Source organism: Anas acuta, chromosome 31, assembly GCF_963932015.1.
Source record: "Anas acuta chromosome 31, bAnaAcu1.1, whole genome shotgun sequence".
NCBI lineage: Eukaryota > Metazoa > Chordata > Aves > Anseriformes > Anatidae > Anas > Anas acuta.
The window spans coordinates 1,036,121-1,055,051 of record NC_089009.1 but is presented as its reverse complement, the minus strand read 5'-3'; the positions used below and the strand labels follow the sequence as shown (position 1 = coordinate 1,055,051).

The 18,931-nt window shown below is 53.3% G+C and overlaps 1 protein-coding gene and 2 long non-coding RNA genes across 5 annotated transcripts in view; all 3 read right to left on the bottom strand.

The window, feature by feature from the left end:
• LOC137846231 (butyrophilin subfamily 3 member A2-like) overlaps positions 1 to 18,931 on the bottom strand; it is a 36,470-nt gene that overhangs the window by 9,888 nt on the left and 7,651 nt on the right. The window contains exons 2-13 of one of the 3 annotated variants that reach the window (XM_068664048.1): positions 17,223 to 17,358; positions 16,468 to 16,815; positions 15,477 to 15,758; positions 15,243 to 15,347; positions 14,897 to 14,917; positions 3,403 to 3,423; positions 3,165 to 3,185; positions 3,039 to 3,059; positions 2,924 to 2,944; positions 2,808 to 2,828; positions 2,680 to 2,700; positions 2,082 to 2,567 (exon numbers count right to left, since the gene is read on the bottom strand). In XM_068664048.1, the coding sequence (XP_068520149.1) occupies positions 2,221 to 2,567; positions 2,680 to 2,700; positions 2,808 to 2,828; positions 2,924 to 2,944; positions 3,039 to 3,059; positions 3,165 to 3,185; positions 3,403 to 3,423; positions 14,897 to 14,917; positions 15,243 to 15,347; positions 15,477 to 15,758; positions 16,468 to 16,815; positions 17,223 to 17,322 (1,329 nt within the window). In that variant the 5' untranslated portion in view covers positions 17,323 to 17,358 and the 3' untranslated portion in view covers positions 2,082 to 2,220. Of the gene's footprint in view, positions 1 to 2,081; positions 2,568 to 2,679; positions 2,701 to 2,807; positions 2,829 to 2,923; positions 2,945 to 3,038; positions 3,060 to 3,164; positions 3,186 to 3,402; positions 3,424 to 14,896; positions 14,918 to 15,242; positions 15,348 to 15,476; positions 15,759 to 16,467; positions 16,816 to 17,222; positions 17,424 to 18,931 lie in introns of those variants that run through there. The other 2 variants (XM_068664050.1, XM_068664049.1) reach the window with 2 other exon arrangements.
• Positions 11,128 to 12,351, bottom strand: LOC137846332 (uncharacterized). Its single transcript, XR_011090462.1, has 2 exons — positions 12,169 to 12,351; positions 11,128 to 11,991 (listed from the first exon to the last, which is right to left on the bottom strand). It is a non-coding gene; the product is annotated as an uncharacterized lncRNA (long non-coding RNA).
• Positions 13,138 to 14,766, bottom strand: LOC137846335 (uncharacterized). The gene is made up of 3 exons (XR_011090465.1): positions 14,101 to 14,766; positions 13,870 to 14,006; positions 13,138 to 13,762 (listed from the first exon to the last, which is right to left on the bottom strand). It is a non-coding gene; the product is annotated as an uncharacterized lncRNA (long non-coding RNA).

Here is an 18,931-nt window from a genome sequence, read left to right as displayed (position 1 = left end):
CAGCATCCAACTCAGAAAGCATCCCAGCCCTGCAGCATCCTGGTCCCAGAGCATCCAACGACAAGAACATCTTCGCTGCCCCCCTTTGTAGCCATGCACCGGCTAAAATCCAGCTTCCACTGGACTTTTCTGCCCTGCCACTTCAAGTTTCCTGTTCTTATGGGGGTATGCAGCTTCCTTATATGAAGATTTAAAATTTTTCACACGCTGTGATTTTCCATGTTCAGAAGTTGATTTATTCATTTACAAGGAGTATTACTAATTCTTTTACATCTAAATCCCTGCTATATGCTTCATGCTTTCACACTCAAAGCCAAATTCATCACTGGAGTTAGAAACAGGGTTCCCAAAAACGAAGTGAAAAGGCTGCCTGAAGTCAGTACCCCCCACCGTCTGCCACAGGTCTCAGTGTGTTGTCCCTCAGGCACAGTTGGGCATCCGTCCCCAGCCAGAACCAGGGGCGCATGCCCTCCCCTTTCAGGAAGACATCTGTGAAAGTGAAGATCTTGACCCGATTTTCAGGGTTTATAAAAGACACCTGCCCCTGGGTACAGTCCAGACAGACCCAGAGCCTCGTGGGAACAGGGGACAGGGACAAGTGGGTGGGAGGAGATGTGAGAGACGTGAGCTGCGCCTCATTGTACTGCACAGCCCAGATCCCTTCTTCAGGGCTCATGTTGATCTTCCCCTTCCTCTTCACCGATGCCCTGGCCACCCCCACAGCCAAACTTGAATACGTTCCCTTCTCCCCCTCCACCTCCACCTCCCAGCAGTGCCTCCCCTCTCTGAACTCCTCACGGCCCAGAACGCAGCAACTAGTGTCAAATCTCTCCGGGGCTTTGGGCACCTGCTGCCGTTCAGTTTCTCGTCTCACACTGCAGTTGTCCTGAGACAGGACAAGCATGGGATGAGCCGTGCGTGGATCCAGGGTCACCTTCACTGCAGGGACAGAAGGAGCCAGGCCATCAGGGGCAGAGCTCAGCCCTGGGCAGGCTTTCCCCAGCTCGGGGCCAGGAGCTGCCCCACGGGGCAGGAGATGAGGCACCTCTTGGCTCCTGAACATGGCCCAGCAAGGGCAGTGGAATCACCGCAAAGGGCAACCCAGTGCACACCTACCTCTATTATGAGACAGCAGAAAATGTCTCCACGCTGGAAGGAGAGGTGAGAGCTGGTCACAGCCCATGGCTGGTGCCCAGTGGTTGTGGGTTTTGTGAGGAGCCAGCCCTGGGCTGCTCTGTCCCAGCTGCCCACCCTCCCCTGCACATTGCCTTGACATTGCCCTTGGGCTCAAGCTCAGGAACACTCACCCTGCTCTGCAGCTTGTTCCCCTGGAAAAGAAAGCAAATGCAATGTCTGATGAGAGGGGAGAGCTTCTCACCCCATGCCTGAACCCCAAACTGCTTTGTTATGGTGCAGGATACTCACTGAGCTTTGCATCTTTTTTCTCTGCCAAACAAAAGCAAAAAGAAAGCATGATGGAAAAGGATATCTTGCCTTCTCAAAATGCCCACTGGTAAAACCCAAAGGCCTTCACTTGGGGGAGGGATGGGCACTCACCCAGCTCTGTGGCTAGTTCCTCTGCAAAAGAAAAGCAAAAATACTTGGTGAGAGAGTACAGATTCTCATTACAGGACAAGAACTCATTTTCTTTGGGTTTGGGGCCAGACACTCACGCTGTCTTGAAGATTGGTGCTCTAGAAATGAGAAGAAAATCAATGTGAGAGGGAACAGCTTCCCATCCCATTGTGATGAACCCAAATACATTCAGATGCTGATGGAGACTTACCCAGCCTTACATTCTTTTCCTCTGCAAAAGAAAGAGAAAAGCAATGCATGATCAGAGGGGACAGCTTCTCCTGCCATAGCTCCCATTGGAAGACATGAAGTTCTTTCCATTGGGGAGGGACACTCACCCAGCTCTGAAGACAGTTCCGCTGCAAAAGGAAAGCAAAGGCAATGCATGATTAGAGGGGACAACTTCTCATCCCATGGCTGCTTCCACGGGAAGACCCCAAGTTCCTTCATTTTGGGGAGGGACACTCACCCAGCCGTTTATCTTTTTGTGCTGGAAAAGAAAGGAAAAAACAATGCATGATCAGAGGGGACGGCTTCTCGTCATATGCCTGCTAAAATGGCTATGCCCCCAAATATATTCTTCTAGGAAGTGGCCAAATATAACTTTGCTCCCAAAGGAGGGACCAGACTAATAATGAGTGAAGTTCATCTGGGAGCATGGCTTGTGCAAGCAGAACAACCAGCACAAACAATTGTGCTGCTTTCAGTACGATGCCACCAAAAGAGAGGTGGAAGTGAATGGGGATGGGTGGAGGACATCCCTGTCCCGGAAGCATCAGTGCCAAGCGGGGCAGCCCTGAAGCTCACACTCGTCCCCATCGTGATCCCCATTCCTTTCAGCCACCCCGGCCGTGTCTTGTCCCCAGGGCAGCCCCACTTCCCCATCAGGGTGAGGGGCCCAGCCAGGGCTGCTCTGTCCCAGTAGCCTACCCTCCCCTGAACATCGCCTTTGTGTTGCCGAGGACTCTCACCCAGCTCTGCTGCTTGTTCCTCTGAAGAAAACAAAAGAAGAGGGGGAGAGAAAAGAAATGTATGATGAGAGGGGAGATCTTCTCATTCCATCAATGGACTCCATACCGCTTTGTAGTGGTGCAGGATACTCACTGAGTTCTTTATCCTTCCTCACTGTCAAACAAAAGCAAAAAGAATGCATGATAGAAAGGGACAACTTCCCATCTCACATTGCCCACCAATAGGGCCCACATTCCTTCATTTTGGGGAGGGACACTCACCCAGCTCTGCAGTTAGGTCCTCTGCATAAGAAAAGCAAAAATACTTGGTGAGAGAGTACAGATTCTCATTACATGATGAGAACCCATTTTCTTTGGGTTCAGGGACAGAGACTCACTCAGTCTTGCAGATTGCTGCACTGCAAATGAGAAGAGAATTGGCATGCTGAGAGGGAACAGCTTCTCATCACATTGCAACACCTCAAATCCCTTCAGAGTTTGATGGAGACTTACCAGCCTTTGCACGGTACTCATCTGGAAAAGAAAGAGAAAATCCTTGGAGTGCTCTGTCCCAGCTGCCCACCCTCCCCTAAATATCACCTTGGCCTTGTCCTGGGGCCCAAGCACATTGACACTCACCCAGCAGTGCAGCTTGTTCCTCTGAAAAAGAAAGAAAGTAATGCATGATCAGAGGGCAGTGTTGCTCAGCCCATGTTAGATCATGAACACATCCAATGACTGGGAAAATACTGCCTTGCTCCAAGTGGGACCAAACAGTCATTTTGGCCCAGCTTTGTACAAGGCTCTCGTAGATGGAACTGTAAGGACAGACTCTTGGGCAGCTTTCTGCACCGTGCCCAAGCTCAGGGATACTCACCCAGTTTGGCAGCCAGTTCCACTGGAAACGAAAGAGAAAAGCAGTTCATGAGGAGGAAGGAGAGATTCTTTGACCCTTTGAGCCCTGCAGCTCGCTCCCCGTCCCCACCTTGATCCCCGTTCCTTTCAGACATCCCGGCCGTGTCCCGTGCCCAGGGCAGCCCCAGCCCCAGCACTCCCCACTCCCACCCCAGGCTCCAGATGCTCCTCCAGCACCCCCGAGCCACCAGCACACAAGCCCCCAGAGCCCACCCAGACCAGGCCCTCCCGCAGGGACACCACTTCTCCAGGGACTGGGGGCAGGGACTGCAAGGACTCACCCAGCTCTCGCCTCTGTGCCGCTGAAAAGCAAAGGCGGAGGAAGAGGTGGTGAGCAGAGCAGCTTGGTTGCTGGGTGGGAACATGTGCAGGGGGGCTGCGCCTTGCCACCAGCCCCACGCTGCAGCCATGCTCCCTGGCCTCCCACCCAAGACGATCCTAAGGCCTTTGGCATCCCCAGGAGAACATTCCCTTCCTCCTCCTATGCACCTCCCTGGGCCAGGGCTCAGCCCCGCTCCAGATCCAGGGGTGTCCCTGCGGAACACCTCCCCACGCTCCATCCCTGCGCTGCCAGCTTACCTTGCTTTCGATAGAGATAAACACCAAAGCAAATGGTTGCAGCTGATACCACGAGGACCAGAGCCTCCTTGTTGGGCCTGCTTTTTTCGAAGAAGGGAGCTGTCAAAAGGCACCAAGAAAAGGACTGTATTTCCATGCCCGGAGGTGGAAAAGCAAGACTCAGACTTCACCCGGCCTGGGGCCAGGAACACCTCACGCTGGCTGTGCCATTTGTACCTGCGATATGCAGGGATGATGCCCACTCCTTCAGGAAGCGGCTGCTCCTGACCACGCAGGACAAGGACAAGGGCCACTCCACAGTCCAGGTCATGATGATGGTGCCTTGGATTTCATAGAATCTTAGAATCACACAATAATATATTGTCTTGGGCTGGAACAGACCTCAAGGACCATCTAGTTACAGCCCCCCACCTAGTTACACCCCAATGAGGTCACCCTGGAGCCTTCGCTTCTGTAGGCTGAACATCCCCAGCTCTCACAGTCTTTCTTTGTAGGAGAGATGCTCCAGCCTCTTGATCATCTTCATGGCCCTCCCCTGAACCTGTTCTAAGAGCTCAACATCCTGCTTGTGCTGGGGGCTCCAGACCTGGACACAATACTCCAGGTGAGGCCTCATGAGAGCAGAGCAGAGGGGGCCAATCCCCTCCCTCGAGCTGCTCATATTCCTCCGTTGATGCAACCCAGGATGCAGTTGGCTTTCTGGGCTGGAAACACACACTGCCAGCTCATGTCGAGCTTTTTATTCATCAGGACCCCACGTCCTTCTCTGCAGAGCTGCTCTCAATGAGTTCCTCACCTAGTCTGTACTCATGTCTGGGATTGCCTCAGCCCAGGTGCAGCAACTTGCACTTGGCCTTGTTGAACCTCATTTGGTTCATATAGGCCCACTTCTCAAGCTTATCCAGGACCTTTTGGATGACATCCCTTCCTTCCATAGTATCCACTGCACCACTCAGCTTGGTGTCATCTGCAAGACACATTTCATAGAGTCCCTCCTGGTCCTGGGAATGTGTCTGGGAGACCGAGGGCAGGTGCTGCCCGCAAGCATCCCTCCACAGCAGCTGCGGCAGCGGGTACCAGCCGGCCGATTGACACAGCACCCAGACACCTCCGGCCTCGTAGCCCCCCAGGGAGAGGTGGGGGTCAGCACCTGTGGCTGGGGGAAGAGTGCGTGGCTGGGGCTTGACTTGGGGAGGGATTCTTTTGAAGGCAAAGACCCCATCTGCTCCCGTGCCAACACAGCCCAGCCCAACCATAGCCCCAGGGGCTCTGAGACCGGGCACTTCAGGCAACCATCCTCATCCCAAAACTACTCCGGTTGGTGCTGGAACCAGAAAACAGGGCTGCACAATGCCAGTGGCCCCAAATCGTCCAGAAAACCCAGGTGCCGAGATTCAGCGCCTCCAGGCAGCTTCTCTGCACCAAGCTGTGCTGGTTCAAGAAGCCCCGAGACTTCCAGACAATGTCTCAGGTCTCCCCCAGCATGGAGAGTAAAATCAAGCAGAGGTCCAGAAGCTCAGAGGCCTCTTCCCTGCTCCAGGCATTTCATTTGGTCCCATGGTTGACACAACTGAAGGAGCTGCTCAGCAGCCTGTGCCCAGTGCCTTCAGAACATCATGGGGATGGAGTTCAAAGAAGCCACTGAAACTGAATAAAACCATATGTCCATGCCACTCTTTCTCCATAAAAATCTGCAAAGTTACAGGTGTGCTCCTCGCCTGACAAGTGCTCACATACTGAGGAGGTGAAGACATATAAGACTCAACTCTTTGAAAGGCCTCATCCATGACCATGAGAATGGGCAGAGGCTTGTGCAGACACACAAACCCAGTGACACCTATACCATCTGCTTGAAGCATCACCCCAGCCACTTATCTGACACCTCCAGATCCACTGTAGCTTCATCATAAGCATCAGCATTTTGTATGATGCACACATACTGGCCATCATTAGAGGGTCTCAGCCCCGTGACTCGTAATTCCAGGCTTCCAGCAGAGAGACCATCTCTGGCCAGCTCTGTCCTCCCGGCATATGCCCCCATCTGCTCCCCGTACAGGTCCTCTCTATTGCGGTAGTGGTGCACTGTCTCAGAGAACTTGTCCCGGATCCACCTGACCTCCAAGCTGCGAGCATCGCGTTGAGGGGACAAGTGGCAGGGCAGCACGACATCCTGCCCCACGGTGGCAGTGACAGAGTACCCTGGTCCCTCCACTCTGAGCTGGGCTGGGCAATGGAGAAGGGCACAGAGAAGTGGTGAGATTTTGCCATTGTAAATGTAGGGACAATGAGTGACAAAGGGCGAGCTGTGCATGAGATGGTGCATGCTGTGTCCTCCATGTCCCATGGGAAATCACCAGGGAAACGAGAGGATGTGCAGGAGAAGGAGGTGTGCTGGGAGTGGGAGTCCTCTCTGCAACATTCAGGCAGGAGAAGAAGAGCCAAAAAGGCAACCGAGGCAGTGCCCATATTGTGTGAAAGAACGAAAGTGAAAGTGAAAACCAGACAGGGAAAGAAGTGGGCTCGGGTCACCCCTGCCCCATGGCTGCTCCCCTACTCCATGGCAGCACATATCCCAGCCCCCAGCAGCCCCGCAGGATCCTACCTGAGCCCAGCCGAAGGAGGAGCAAAGTGATGAGGGAGGTCAGGAGTCCCCTGGCATGGCGGCTGAGGCTGGTGAGGCTGCAGCCCTAGGGAAGCCCCGTGTGTGCTGCAGCAGGAGCAGGAGCTGGGGGCAAAAACAAAAGAAGACAGAGGGGACCGAGTGGCTGCAGGCACCACAGGCAGATGGGGAAGGAGTCCCCCTAGGCCCGGGCACAAATAGCCACAGCCAGCAGCACCTTGGGCAGGGTGCAGAGCCTGCGCTTTTATCACGGGCTGGGGGACACAGCAGGCAGCCCCCAGGGGTTCTTCTCCAAAGGAGCCCCACCAAGATAGACGTCCCTCACGGCACCCAGCAGAGCTGCAGAAAGAACAAGGCTACGCCCAACTTTCCTAACCTTTGCCCAACTCCTGGCAGCAGTAACCCTCTGGGAGCAATTTTCCCTCTAGTTGATTGGAGCAAATGGCTCCAGAGCAGAGAGGGATTGGAGGCTGCAGGGTATGGGGAGCAACTGGGTGCCAAGTCCAGTGCTGCCACAGTTTACTTAACGTTGTGTGGCCAAAGAGCAAGCCCTGCTCCTGGCTCCAGTTAAGTAGTCACGGTAGAAGGTCAGCTCACATTGGCTGGGATCATTTCTAGAGCATAGGTGGATAATGAATCTCTACATCCTCTGGAAGGGAGGTCAGGCAATGTGGGAGGGCTACAGAGAAAAGGTTTGTCTTTATAAGCAAAATATTTGTACGGCCAAAGCTGACTTCACGTTGAACCTGAACCGTACTGTGATGGGTATTGAAATGGACTTAGAAAAATATTTTAACTCCAAAAGTAGGACCAGAAAAAACATTGGTCTGTTAACTGATGGGGATGGTGTCCTCACAAACAAGGACATTAACAACGCAGAGATGTTTAACGCTTTCTTTGCCTTTGTCTTCAACATTGACAATGGGCACTGGGACCTGAGGTGCCATGTGCTGGAGTGTCGTGACTGTGGGAATGATAAACTCCCAGCCAACCCTAGATTTTTGTGGGATTTTCTTCTACATGCGGATACAAGACTATAGGGCCATATAGGATTAATCGTACAGTACTCAGAGAACTGGCAGATGTCATCAGGAAATCTAAATAAATTACTTTTGAAATATCCTTCGGAATCTGGAGAGGTCATAAAATCATAGAATATCCCGAGTTGGAAGGGATCCATAAGGATCATCAAGTCCAACTCCTGGCACCGCACAGGTCTGCCCAAAAGTTTAGACCCTGTGACTAAGTGCACAGTCCAATTGCTTCTTAAATTCAGGCAGGCTTGGTGCAGTGACTGCTTCCCTGGGGAGCCTGTTCCAGTGTGCAACCACCCCCTTCATGAAGAACCTCTTCCTGTTGTCCAGACTAAACTTCCCCTGCCTCAGCTTAACACCGTTCCCGTGGGTCCTATCACTGGTGTTTACAGAGAATAGATCACCCGCCTGTCCTGCCCCTCGTGAGGAAGTTGCAGACCACGATGAGGTCCCCCCTCAGCTTCCTCTTCTTCAGGCTTGAACATGCCCAGTGCCCTCAGCCGCTCCTCATATGTCTTCCCCTCTAGGCCCTTCACCATCACTGTGGCCCTCCTCTGGACACTCTCCATCAGTTTAATGTCCTTTTTGCACTGTGGTGCCCAGAACTGCACACAGTACTCAAGGTGAGGCCGCACCAGCACAGAGCAGAGCAGGACAATCACTTCCCTCAACTGACTAGCAATGCCGTGCTCGATGCACCCCAGGATACGGTTGGCCCTCCTGGCTATCAGGGCACACTTCTGGCTCATGTTCAACTTGCTGTCAACCACAACCCCCAGATCCCTCTCCGTGTGGCTGCTCTCCAGCATCTCATCGCCCAGTCTGTATGTATATTCAGGATTACCCCGTCCCAGATGCAGGACCCGGCACTTGCACTTGTTAAATTTCATGCGGTTGGTGATAACCCAGCTCTCCAATCTGTCCAGGTGTCTCTGCAAGGCATTTCCACCCTCAACAGAGTCCACAACTCCTCCAAGTTTGGTGTCTTTGGCAAATTTGCTCAGAATGCCTTCTAGTCCTACATCCAAATTGTTTAAAAAATCATTGAAGAGGACTGGCCCTAAAATGGAGCCTTGGGGGACCCCACTAGTGACATTCCACCAGTCTCATGTGGCCTCATTTACCACAACCCTTTGAGCCCTGCCCATTAGCCAATTGCTTACCCATTGTATGATGTTTTTGTTTAGTTGTATGCTGGACATTTTGTCTAGTAGGATTCTATGGGAAACCGTGTCAAAAGCCTTGCTGAAGTCCCAAAAGATCACATCAGCTGGTTTCCCTTGGTCAACTAGATGGGTGATCTTGTCATAAAAGGACACCGAATTTATTAGGCAGGACCAACCCCTCATGAACCCATGTTGGCTGCGAACAATTATAGCACTGTCCCCAAGGTCCGCTTCAGTAACTTCAAAAATCATATTCTCCATAATTTTACAAGGCACAGTTCGTACAGGCTGGGCGAGCAGGTGGGGCGCTCTTACTGCTCTTTTGCAGCGTTCTTTCCCATCAGTACTTGTAACCTGCTTGCAAAATGCCTGGCCATGGTATCAATCAGGCAGAAAACCATGGTTTCTGCATCTCTTGCAGCCTATCCAGCCACAGTCACCGATGTAGCTACTCAAACGGAGGGCTTGGGGAAATACACTGCCATCCAGGTCTTGGAGAGGCAGGTGACCTGTTCTCTGAAAACACCAGTGATAGGACCCGCAGGAATGGCATTAAGCTGAGGCAGGGGAAGTTTAGTCTGGACAACAGGAAGAATTTCTTCACCAAGAGAGTGGTTGCACACTGGAACAGGCTCCCCAGGGAAGCAGTCACTGCACCAAGCCTGCCTGAATTTAAGAAGCAATTGGACTGTGCACTTAGTCACAGGGTCTAAACTTCTGGGCAGACCTGTGTGGTGCCAGGAGTTGGACTTGATGATCCTTATGGGTCCCTTCCAACTCGGGATATTCAATTATTCTATGATGTTATGAAATTGGCTGGAAAGCTGTGCAAATGAAATGGATCTGGGGGTTTTGCTCAATGCTCACTTAAACATGAGCCAGCAGTGTGCCCAATGGCCAAGAAGGCCAACAACATCCTGGCCTATATCAGACATAGCATGGCCAGTAGGACCAGAGAGGTGATTGTCCCCCTTTACATTGCCCTGGAGAGGCTGCACCTCAAGCACTGTGTTCAATTTTGGGCCTCTCACTACAAGAAGAGCATCAAGGCCCTGCACTGTGTCCAGAGAAGGGCTACAAAACTGGTGAAGGGCCTGGAACACAAGTCCGACAAGGGGCGCCTGAGGGAACTGGGGTCTTTTAGTCCGGAGACAGCTCAGAGGAGACCTTCTGGCTCTCTACAACTACCTGAAAGGAAGCTGGGGGAGCTGGGGGCAGATAACTAGCAATAGAACAAGAGGGAGTGGCCTCAAGTTGTGCCGGGGGAGGTTCAGGCTGGAAATGTGGAGAAATTTGTTCTCAGAAAGAGTGGTTTGGCATTGGAAGGGGTTGCCAAGGGAAGTGGTTGAGTCACCATCTGTGGAGGTCTTTAAAAGAAGTTTAGATGTAGAGCTTAGTGATATGGTTAGTGGAGGACTTTTTAGTGTTAGGTCAGAGGTTGGACTCAATGATCTAGAGGTCTCTTCCAACCTAGAAATTCTGTGATTCTGTGATTCCTCCTAGCTTTGATTAACAGGACCAAGACCAAGGAGACGGTCTGCTGCAAGACGCCTTCCCAGGCAGCAAGGCCTCAGGACAGAAAGCACCCAAGAAATACCACTGCCAGACTCCATCTTCCTCTGCAAAAATTTATTTGACACAGTCCTGCTGCTGGGCCTTGATGTGCTCCAAAGGAGGGAACACAGAACCCCCTCAGGCTGCTCATGCTCAGCACCAGGCACAGAGCAAGGATCAACCTCAACCTTGGAGGCAAAGTTGGCCTGCAATGGCCCGCAACACACGGTGACCACATCCCTTGCCCTGGGGTCTGCAAGCAGTGCAAGCAGAGGGGAGCGGAGTGTGGAGAGCTGCTGCAGCCCCTGTGCTGCCTGCTGGGCTCAGAGGCAGGGTGAGACCCGTGGGTGCCAGCAGGGCTTGTGCCTCAGCACAGGAGCTGTGTGCAGGGCAAAGCCCAAAGAAACAAAGCTCCCCGAGCTCCAGTTTGTTCGAGATTCCCACAGACCCAGTCCTTTCCTGTGCTTTCCCTGTGCTTCGTGGGATGGATTCCACAGCATCCTGCCTCCCCCAAGCCCTCCTACAGCATCCAACTCAGAAAGCATCCCAGCCCTGCAGCATCCTGGCCCCAGAGCTCCCAACCACGAGAACATCTTTGCTGCCCCCCACTGTAGCCATGCTCCGGCTCAAATCCAGCTTCCACTGGACTTTTCTGCCCTGCCACTTCAAGTTTCCTGCTCTTTTGGGGTATGCAGCTTCCTTCAATAATGATTTAAAATATTCACACGCTGGGATTTTCCATGTCCAGAAGTTGATTTATTCATTTACAAGGAGTATTACTAATTCTTTTACATCTAAATTCCTGCTATATACTTCATGCTTTCACACTCAAAGCCAAATTCATCACTGGAGTTAGAAACATGTTTCCCAAAAACGAAGTAAAAGGGCTGCCTGAAGTCAGTACCCCCACCATCAGCCACAGGTCTCAGCATGCAGGGAGAAACACAGGGCAGCCCCTGGCCCCACTGCCTCTCATTCCTGCACTGCTCCTGCACGATGAAGGAGAGGTGATGAAGGAGTGCCTGGAGAAGAGCAGGAGCCCCCCAAGGGAGGGGACAGGGTCTACAGGGTGTTGTCCCTCAGGCACAGCTGGGCATTCGTCCCCAGCCAGAACCAGGGGCGCATGCCCTCCCCGTTCAGGAAGACATCTGTGAAAGTGAAGATCTTGACCCGATTGTCATGGTTTATAAAAGACACCTGCCCCTGGGTACAGTCCAGACAGACCCAGAGCCTTGTGGGAACAGGGGACAGGGACAAGTGGGTGGGAGGAGTTGTGAGAGACGTGAGCTGCCCCTCATTGTACTGCACAGCCCAGATCCCTTCTTCAGGGCTCATGCTGATCTCCCCCTTCCTCTTCACCGATGCCCTGGCCACCCCCACAGCCAAACTTGAACACGTTCCCTTCTCCCCCTCCACCACCACCTCCCAGCAGTGCCTCCCCTCTCTGAACTCCTCACGGCCCAGAACGCAGCAACTAGTGTCAAATCTCTCCGGGGCTTTGGGCACCTGCTGCCGTTCAGTTTCTCGTCTCACACTGCAGTTGTCCTGAGACAGGACAAGCATGGGATGAGCCGTGCGTGGATCCAGGGTCACCTTCACTGCAGGGACAGAAGGAGCCAGGCCATCAGGGGCAGAGCTCAGCCCTGGGCAGGCTTTCCCCAGCTCGGGGCCAGGAGCTGCCCCACGGGGCAGGAGATGGGGCACCTCTTGCCTCCTGAACATGGCCCAGCAAGGGCAGTGGAAGCACCGCAGAGGGCAACCCAGTGCACACCTACCTCTATTATGAGACAGCAGAAAATGTCTCCATGCTGGAGGGAAAGGGGAGAGCTGGTCACAGTCCATGGCTGGTGCCAAGTGGGTGTGGGCAGGGTGAGGGGCCAGCCCTGGGCTGTTCTGTCCCAGCTGCCCACCCTCCCCTGCACATTGCCTTGACATTGCCCTTGGGCTCAAGCTCAAGAACACTCACCCAGCTCTGCAGCTTGTTCCTCTGGAAAAGAAAGCAAAAGCAATGTCTGATGAGAGGGGAGCGCTTCTCACCCCATGCCTGAACCCCAAACTGCTTCATTATGGTGCAGGAAACTCACCAAGCTTTGCATCTTTTTTCTCTGCCAAACAAAAGCAAAAAGAAAGCATGATGGAAAAGGACATCTTGCCTTCTCAACATGCCCACTGATAGAACCCAAATTCCTTCATTTGAGGGATGGATGGGTACTCACCCCGCTCTTTGGCTAGTTCCTCTGCAAAAGAAAAGCAAAAACACTTGGTGAGAGAGTACAGATTCTCATTACATGACAAGAACTCATTTTCTTTGGGTTTGGGGCCAGACACTCATGCAGTCTTGCAGACTGGTGTGCTAGAAATGAGAAGAAAATCATGGTGAGATGGAGCAGCTTCCCATCCCATTGCGATGACCCCGAATTCTTTCAGATACTGATGGAGACTTACCCAGCCTTGCATTCTTTTCCTCTGCAAAAGAAAGAGAAAAGCAATGCATGATCAGAGGGGACAGCTTCTCCTCCCATAGCTCCCATTGGAAGACATGAAGTTCTTTCCATTGGGGAGGGACACTCACCCAGCTCTGAAGACAGTTCCGCTGCAAAAGGAAAGCAAAGGCAATGCATGATTAGAGGGGACAACTTCTCATCCCATGGCTGCTTCCACGGGAAGACCCCAAGTTCCTTCTTTTTGGGGAGGGACACTCACCCAGCCTTTTATCTTTTTGGTCTGGAAAGGAAAGGCAAAAACAATGCATGATCAGAGGGGACAGCTTCTCATCATATGCCTTCCCCCAAGGCTACGCCCCCAAATTTATTCTTCTAGGAAGTGGCCAAATGTGACTTTGCTCCCAAAGGTGGGACCAGACTAATCGTGAGTGAAGTTCATCTGTGAGCATGGCTTGTGCAAGCAGAACAACCAGCACACAGAAACTTGTGAAGCTTTCTGTACGATACCACCAAAAGACAAGTGGAAATGAATGGGGATGGGTGGAGGACATCCCTGTCCTGGAAGCGTCAGTGCAAAGCGGGGCAGCCCCGCAGCTCACTCCCCATCCCGACCTTGATCCCCGTTCCCTTCAGCCATCCCAGCAATGTCCCATCCCCAAGGCAGCCCCGCACTCCCCACTCCCCCATCAGGGTGAGGGGCCCGCCAGGGCTGCTCTGTCCCAGTTGCCCACCCTCCCCTGAACATCGCCTTCGTGTTGCCGAGGACACTCACCCAGCTCTGCTGCTTGTTTCTCTGAAGAAAAGAAAAAAAGAGGGGGAGAGGAAAGAAATGTCTGATGTGAGGGCAGAGCTTCTCATTCCATCGCAGGACCCTATAGTGTTTGTTGTGGTGCAGGATACTCACCGAGTTCTTTATTCTTCCTCACTGTCAAACAAAAGCAAAAAGAATGCATGATAGAAAGGGACAACTTCCCATCCCACACTGCTCACCAATAGGGCCTAAATTACTTCATTTTGGGGAGGGACACTCACCCAGCTCTGCATTTAGCTCCTCTGCATAAGAAAAGCAAAAATACTTGGTGAGAGAGTACAGATTCTCATTACATGATGAGAACCCATTTTCTTTGGGTTCAGGGACAAAGACTCACTCAGTCTTGCAGATTGCTGCACTGCAAATGAGAAGAAAAATGGCATTCTGAGAGGGAGCAGCTTCTCATCACATTGCTACACCTCAAATCCCTTAAGATTTTAAGGGACACTTACCATCCTTTGCACGGTATTCATCTGGAAAAGAAAGAGAAAATCCTTGGAGTGCTCTGTCCCAGCTGCCCACCCTCCCCTAAATAGCACCTTGGCCTTGCCCTGGGGCCCAAGCACATGGACACTCACCCTCCACTGCTCCTTGATCCGCTGGAAGAGGAAAGCAAAAGCAAAGCAGGATAAGAAGGGAGAACTTCCCATCTGACGGATGCTTATGGGAAAACATTGGGTTTACGAATGCAGACTTACCTAACTTTCCAGCTTTTTTAATGGAAAAGAAAAAAAAAAGTCAATATGTGCCCAGAAGGCAGTGCTTCACATTCCATGGCTACTCCCATAACTAGACCCTTAAATATTTTTCTGAGGTGAGTGTGCACAGAGCACCTTCCTCCAAGTTTGGGAGGAACCAGACTAACAGGGAGCAAGGACCACGTTTGAGCAATGCTTGTGCACGTGGCACAGTAAGGACAGACACTTGTGCAGCTCTCTGCACTGTGCCACCAAAACACAAGGGGAAGTGAATGTGGACATGGGGAGGATGTCCCTGTCCCAGAAGCATCAGTGCAGAGCGGGGCAGCCCTGCAGCTCGCTCCCCGTCCCCACCTTGATCCCCGTTATTTTCAGTCATCCTGGACGTGTCCCGTGCCCAGGGCAGCCCCAGCCCCAGCACTCCCCACTCCCACCCCAGGCTACAGCTGCTCCTCCAGCACCCCCAAGCCACCAGCACACAAGCCCCCAGAGCCCACCCGCAGGGACACCACTTCCGCAGGGGCTGGGGGCAGGGACTGCAAGGACTCACCCAGCTCTCGTCTCTGTGCCGCTGAAAAGCAAAGGCGGAGGAAGAGGTGGTGAGCAGAGCAGCTTGGTTGCTGGGTGGGAACATGTGCAGGGGGGCTGCGCCTTGCCACCAGCCCCACGCTGCAGCCATGCTCTCTGGCCTCCCACCCAAGGCCCCTTGCCTTCTCCCCTGCCTTCGTTGCCCAAGGCAGAGGCCCAAGACGATCCTAAGGCCTTTGGGATCCCCAGGAGAACATTCCCTTCCTCCCCCTACGCCCCTCCCTGGGCCAGGGCTCAGCCCCGCTCCACACCCAGGGGGGTCCCTGCAGAACACCTCCCTCAACTCCATCCCTGCGCTGCCAGCTTACCTTGCTTTCGAAACAGATAAACACTGAGGCCAATGGACACCACAAAAAGCACGAGGACCAGAGCCAGAGCCACCTTCCAGGGCTGGGCGTTGTGGAAGAAGGGAGCTGAGAAAAGGCACCAGGAAAAGGGCTGTGTTTACATTGCCACAGGTGGAAGAGCAAGACCCAGACTTCTCCCGGCTCAGGACAAGTGTGGGGGCCAGGAACACTTCACCCTGGCTATGCCATTTGTACCTGAGATGTGCAGGGATGATTCCCGTTCCTGCTGCAGGCGGCTGCTCCTGACCACGCAGGACAAGGGCCCCTCCACACTCCCGGTCACGATGACGGCGCCTTCGATTTCAAAGAGCCCCTCCTGGTCCTGGGAATGTGTCTGGGAGACCGAGGGCAGGTGCTGCCCACTAGCATCCCTCCACAACAGCTGCGGCAGCGGGTACCAGTCGGCCGATCGACACAGCACCCGGACGCCTCCGGCCTCGTAGCCCCCCAGGGAGAGGTGGGGGTCAGCGCCTGTGGCTGGGGGAAGAGCGCGTGGCTGGGGCTTGACTTGGGGATGTGTTCAGTTCCAAGGCAAAGACCCCATCTACTCCCATGCCAACACAGCCCTGCCCAGCCACTGCCTCAGGGCCTCAGGGACCGGGCGCTCCACGCACCCAAGTAAACCCCAAACCACCACAGCTGGTGCCAGAACAAGAGAACAGGGCTGCAGAATGCCAATGGCCCCAAATCGCCCAGAAAACCCAGGTGCCGAGGTTCAGCACCTCCAGGCAGTGTCTCTGCACCAAACTGTGCTTGTTCAAGTAGCCCCGAGACTTCCAGACAACATCTCAGGACTCCCCCAACATGAAAAGCAAAAGCAACTTGACGTCCAGATGCTCAGAGGTTTCTACCCAGGCACAGTGTTTGTTCCCATGGTTGGCACAGCTGAAGGAGCTGCTCAGCAGCCTGTGCCCAGTGCCCTCAAAGCTTCATGGGGATGGAGTTCAAAGAGGCCACTGAGACTGAATGAAATCATTTCATTCTTTCTGAATGAAAAGCCTGCAAGGGGCACGAGTGTGCTCCTTGCTGGACAAGTGCTCACAGAGAGAGGAGGAGAAGCCCCATCAGACTTAACTTTTTGAGAGGCCTCTCAGATGGCCATGAGGATGGGACCGGGTCCTGGGTGGTACTCACAAACTCAGGGACACCTGTACCATCCCCTGAAAGCCTCACCCCAGCCACTAACCTGACACCTCCAGATGCACCGTTGCTTCATCATAAGCAACAGCATCTCCCACAGTGCAGATGTACAGGCCATCATCAGAGGGTCTCAGCCCCGTGATTCGCAAGTCCAGGCTTCCAGCAGAGAGACCATCTCTGACCAACTCTGTCCTCCCGGCATATGCCCCCATCTGCTCCCCGTACAGGTCCTCTCCATTGCGGTAGTGGTGCACTGTCTCAGAGATATTGTCTCGGATCCACCTGATCTCCAAGCTGCGAACATCGCGTTGAGGGGACACGTGGCAGGGCAGCACAACATCCTGCCCCACGGTGGCAGTGACAGGCTGGCCTGGTCCCACCACTCTGAGCTGGGCTGGACAATGGAGAAGGGCACAGAGAGGCGGTGAGATTTTGCCATCGTAAATTTAGGGTCAGTGAGTGACAAAGGGCGAGCTGTGTGTGAGTTGGTGTGTGCTGCGTCCCCCGTGTCCCATGGGAAACCACCGGGGAAAGAGGAGAGGGAGAGGGAGGGCGTGCAGGAGAAGGAGGGGTGCTGGGAGTGGGAGCCCTCTCTGCAGCATTCAGGCAGGTGAAGAAGAGCCAGAAAGGGCAGCCAAGGCAGCACCCATATTGTGTGAAAGAACCAAATGGAAAGCAAAAACCAGCAAGGGGGCCGAGCTGTGGGCTCAGGTCCCCCCTTCCCCATGGCCACTCCCCTGCCCCACATCAAGCCTGCCAGGCCCAGGGGGGAGAGCCCCCAGCAGCCCTGCAGGATCCTACCTGAGCCCAGCTGGAGGAGGAGCAGAGTGACGAGGGAAGTCAGAAGGCCCCTGGCATGGCCGGTGAGGCTGGGGAAGCCACAGCCCCAGGAGAGCCCCATCTGTGCTGCAGCGGGAGCAGGAGCTAAGAGCGGAAGCTGGAGCAGAAGAGAGAGGGAACCAAGGGGCTGCAGGCACCGCAGGCAGATGGGGAAGGAGTCCCCCTAGGCCCAGGCACAAGGAGCCACAGCCAGCAGCGCCTTGGACAGGGCGCAGAGCCTGCGCTTTTATTACGGGCTGGAGGACATAGCAGGCAGCCCCCAGGGGTTCTTCTCCAGAGGAGCCCCACCGACAGAGAGGTCCCTCACTGCACCCAGCAGAGCTGCAGAAAGCACGAGTCTACGCCCAACTTTCCTAACCTTTGCCCAACTCCTGGGAGCAGTAACCCTCTGGGAGCAATTTTCCCCCTTAGCTGATTGGAGCAAATGGCTCCAGAGCAGAGAGGGACTGGAGGCTGCAGGGTATGGGGAGCAACTGGGTGCCAAGTCCAGTGCTGCCACAGTTTACTTAACGTTGTGCGGGCAAAGAGCAAGCCCTGCTCCAGTTTACTTAACCCTGCCACGGTTTACTTAACCGTTGTGCGGGCAAAGAGCGAGCCCTGCTCCTGGCTCCAATTAAGCAGTCATGGTAGAATGTCAGCTCACATTGGCTGGGATCTTTTTCTAGAGCTTCGATGAACGACTTCACATTGAACCTGGACGCTACTGTGACGGGTATTGAAATGGACTTAGAGAAATATTTTAACTCCAAAAGTAGGACCAGAAAAAACATTGGTCTGTTAACTGATGGGGATGTCTGTGGTGTAAATGCCTGAAGTAACTAGGAAAATAAAACTAACATTCACATTTTTAAGGAAAAGGTACAGCATTGAAGAGGCTTTCAGGGTAGGGCATAACTGCATTACCTGAGCGTTCCCTAGGCTCCCAAACTTAGATGCTATTGCGCTGGGGAAACTTGGTGTGCTAGCCCTAAGGAACACCACGGAGCGTAGAGTGGAGTGGAGACACCACGACTAGGCTCTGTAATCAGGTGGGGCCTCAATTGTTCTTGTGCACAAAGCTGCACTTTTTGCCACCCTGAGCCAAAGACCTGTCATGTTTTGACAAATGCTGTACCCTAGTGTACTTTTCGCTCATTATAATATCATTATAATAAAAAAACACACCTCCATCCCAAAAGCTACCCGCCTCCAAGGTGCGACCACCCCTCACTGAGCATGCGCCCTGAATTTCTCGGAGCCTATTACTTTAAACGGAGACGGGAAAACTTTACACCAATCATAACTAATATATGCTTGACTAGAGCCACTCGAGCTCCACCTAAAAGATAGAAAATAATATAAATTGGCCCAAGAGAGAGGGGATGTTAGGGAAGATACCACCGTCAGGGGAGATACCAACCCGAGGAAATACAACATCCTTAGGACTTCCTGACTCCTGGGATCAGTCGACGGGCTGAGCCTCTCTTCCCCCCCCCCACATTGGGAGGCCTTTGGGTGAGATCTAAATACTTGCTTATAAATCTCTATAGAGTCTTTGATCCTTTTAACGCATTTATTTCTAGGCTGCGCACCTGTAACACCTGTGACACCTGTAACACCTGTAACATCTGTAACATCTGTAACACCTATAACACCCATAACACCTGTGTACATGAATACTAGCTTACTTT